General features: G+C 34.8%; 1 protein-coding gene across 1 annotated transcript; it reads left to right on the forward strand.

Annotated features, from left to right (window-relative positions):
• Window positions 1–462: 462 nt before the first annotated feature.
• On the forward strand, window positions 463–3,678 carry LOC102587320 (ATP synthase subunit delta', mitochondrial-like). The gene is made up of 2 exons (XM_006357249.2): window positions 463–847; window positions 3,011–3,678. The coding sequence occupies exons 1-2, from the start codon at window positions 590–592 to the stop codon at window positions 3,353–3,355; spliced, it is 603 nt and encodes a 200-aa protein (XP_006357311.1). The 5' UTR covers window positions 463–589; the 3' UTR covers window positions 3,356–3,678.
• The last annotated feature ends 440 nt before the right edge of the window (window positions 3,679–4,118 follow it).

The raw sequence follows: 4,118 nt of genomic DNA on the forward strand, positions 1-4,118 counted from the left end.
CACATAAATTGGGACATGGCAAATAACATATATTATTAAAAAAGTAGGTTCAAAATGTAGTATAAAATACAATAATTAACAACTTAATATATTAAAGAGACATATAAAAAAGGGTTAATATTTGAAATTGTACATGTGCCACATAAATTAGAACAAAGAGAGTAATAAATATTATTTTCAAAATTATGTTTAAAAAAAGTACTACAAATCACAATAGCTAACAATTTAAAATATTTTAAAAATCATATAAAATTTTCAATAACTTCTCAAATTCCATAATATGACATAAATTAAAAAATATTAAATAAAAAATAAAATATTATATATATATATATTGGGCCCCGTGCTGGCACGGGATCCTATATCTAGTATTGTTATAAATAGTAATAAATAGAGAGTATATTTAAAATAAGTAATTATTTTTTAAAATGGATTCACCCAATAATTATTCCTTTCAGAATTACCAAAGCCCATTATACTGCCCCATTTCAAAGTAGCAGCTAAAACCGGTTAACTCCACTACCAGTTTCCCCAATCTGTGATCGGGTTCTGCAATCGACTCTGATCTCCGTTTCCTAATCCGACGACAATGTTCCGACACAGTTCTCGATTCCTCTCCCGCGCCTCCACGATGAGGTGGCGCCGCCCATTTTCGACCGACCTGCCCGCGGAAGCCTATAAAAATTCCAACTTTGTGGAGGCATGGAGGAAAGCAATTCCCACCGTTGAACCACCAAGCACTCCCTCGGCGTTCATGGCTACAAGGCCTGCAACTCCATCATCCATTCCCTCCAAGCTCACTGTCAATTTTGTCCTGCCTTACTCTTCTGAACTCTCCGGCAAAGAGGTATATATATGGATAAAAACTCATTTCCTTTTAAATTTTCAAATTGTTAGTTCCCGTTCCTCTTTTACATTGAAAGACAAATTAGTTAGTATTCGAATAACATTGAAATTGGAGGAAGAGAGAGGAATGAATACACATGATTTTGGTTTTTGATTTGCCTTTGCCTTTATGTAATTGCAGATACAGTAATTACATAAACAGCAATTGTAACATTTTTGAGTATAAATTTCACGCTCCATGGTTTCTACATATATATTAGGTCTATTTGCATGCAAAATTTAAGATATATGATTTTTAATCAAGTTAGATGACAGATACGTATGACATTTAGTGTGATCGATATTGATGATATGTTTTATCTGTAATTTTATATACATTTGAGTTATTGCTTTATAGGCTGATGACTGAATTTCATTGACATTCATGTCGTAATTTCAATGGCCAGTACCAAATATATATTTTTTTTCATTTAGTTTATAGTTTGTATGTCATAGAACTTGTACCTATTAAACTGATACTTCAATATTTTTCCTACTATCAGTTGTATAGTATGTAGGTCAAATTAATATCTTAATTTACATACATACTTATTCATTCTTCTGCACTTGAAACGGAAATAAGAAATAAGCACCCACTTAGAAGATCAAGTAGTTAATGGTTTAAAGGTGTCGCACTAAATTCAATTTTCCTTAGAAAAGCTTATAATGGTTGGAATATGAAGATCCTAAAATTCATCTGAGGACACTTGGAAAAGATAAGTTTTGGTTTCGTTACACAACTTTGAATTGATTCAAACATCACATTTGGTGAATTGGCTGTGCCGGAAATACAGGCCAGGAAATTTGCTGACTTACTGGGAAATTTGCTGACTTATTGAAATCTATCAGCTAAGATAAAGCACTATCACATATAGGTGAGATCGGAATCTTATCAATTGAGGCAAACAACTAAGGATCATGGAGTCGGATGTTTAATACACTGAGCATACTCCTCTTTTTTTTTTTCCAGCTGCGCAGTTGTTCATTGAATTGATTTTAGCAATAATTCTCCCCCCTTTCACTCTGTCCATTCTTTCACCAACAATAGCTTGCACTCGCCGACAAAATTTAGAGAAGCTTGGAGTATGCGTTCTGTTCCATAATCTAGTTAACTGCTTCTTTGGTCTCTCTATTAAACACATCTCACATCTAATTACACTTTTCCTCGATCATGAATATTTAATGCCTTTAAAGTGCAAGGTCATGGTATATTAATACTTGTCTGAAAGTGCATGCTTAGGTTGGTCATGCGTCAATTTCTCTTTCTTTCCATTTACTTTTTGTGTAAATAGGAAATTCCATGTTGTATTAGTTGAGGTTAGAGCTTGGTGGACAAAGTTATCTGGTACTTGTTATTGGTGGGAGAAGGTAGATATCTTGTGGAATTAGTCGAGGTGCGTGCCCAGACACCTAGGTCATAAAAAAAAAGTTGAGGTTAAATTCCTAGGGTGCATAGCAATACAAGCTTGCAATCATTATTTTTGTTAAAATCATCTTAGTATACATCATCCCAAAAAAAGAAGAAAGAAAAGCAACTAAAGCAAGAAGGGTAAAGGTTGTTGGCAATTATTTGTTTCTGGGTAAACAAACTGAGCATCTACATTTTCATTCGTATAACTTGGATTTGCCTTTTTGTCTTTTTGATTCCTTGGAGTATTTAACATTCTACAAATTTGGTGACTTATTCTACTTATTGTTATGCAATAAAGAATCACCAAATCAACCTCTAATTGTTAATTTCATTCATGACTTAAGAGGAGCTTCTCAACAGCATCTCTATCGTAGCTCTTGTATTGAACTCCAGAATAGTCCATTTGCTCAGAAATTTGGTGCCATGATTTACTTTCTTTGTTTTTAATTAGGCAGCTTTTTCTAGGGTGATCATTGTCACAGATTATTAGTTAACATATTGGAGGATTTGACTGTAGAACCCATTAAGTTTTAGGTTGCATACTGGAACCAACCTTAATCAGAGTAAAATTTGTGGTTCAACGTTTCAACGTTTGTCAAGTGATGTGAGAAGCCTTGTGTCAGATTTAATGTGTGCTTATGTGCCTATATACACATTATCTGCAAACTTATGAGTTCGAGCTTGGCAATTCATCTTTTTTGCATTATATTCCAGGTTGACATGGTTATAATCCCCGCAACTACGGGACAGATGGGTGTCTTGCCTGGGCATGTGGCAACTATTGCTGAGCTAAAGCCCGGTATCTTATCAGTTCATGAAGGCAACGACGTCTCAAAGTATTTTGTGAGTGGTGGGTTTGCATATGTTCATGCAAATTCTTTTGCAGATATAATTGCTGTTGAAGCTGTACCACTTGACCGCATCGATTCCAATTTGGTTCAAAAGGGCCTGACCGACTTTACACAGAAATTGAGCACTGCATCAACTGATGTAGAGAAAGCTGAAGCCCAGATTGGTGTTGATGTACATAGTGCGCTTAATGCTGCACTTACTGGTTAAACAGGTGGAGCTTTATATTTGTCCTTGTTCAGCATACTTCTCCTTCTTTGTGCCTGCTTGATTGTAGTCGCCACCCTTTTATATAAAGCTGCTTTCAACAATTTTACCTGGAAGAGGTATGTCGCTACCTGTTTTAACCCCTGCATCACTTGAATAAACATTCCTTAGATAAGATTTCCTTCCATATACATGGTTGGTTAATTGCCGTGTTTGCCTGTACTTCTAAACTGCATTTTTGAGAAATAGATTTATTCAAAAAGAAATTGTTCATTGCACGTTTCAGCTTGAGATATCTTTTTTGATTTGGTTCCCAGTTCTCTTGACATCATACTTGTGTTAATTCATCTTTGCTTAGACGAAAAAATGGGCTACTTCCTCACAGATTGAAGACCTTAATATCTTGAAAGATGTTTCTGAAACATTATATTTTTTAGGGAAAAGGGTCAAAAATACCCCTCAACTTTGTTTTATTGTTTGACTATATCCTTACCGTTAAAACAAAGTTATTTTTGCCCCTGCCGTCTACAAACTCATCACATTTACCCCTCAATTGGATGGAAACCCCCAAATCAACAAAAATAACCCGATTTACTTAAATTAACCAATTTTAACCCGACTCGACCCATCAAATGATACAACCCACCTATGTTCATCTTCATTTTAAACCTAATTTATCTGTCTCCCTATTTCCTACTTCCTACTGTTCATCTTCATCACTTCCTTGAGCTTCAAATCAAACATTCTTCTTTGCCTTCTTTTCCGT

This window comes from Solanum tuberosum, unplaced genomic scaffold (assembly GCF_000226075.1).
Source record: "Solanum tuberosum cultivar DM 1-3 516 R44 unplaced genomic scaffold, SolTub_3.0 scf00245, whole genome shotgun sequence".
NCBI lineage: Eukaryota > Viridiplantae > Streptophyta > Magnoliopsida > Solanales > Solanaceae > Solanum > Solanum tuberosum.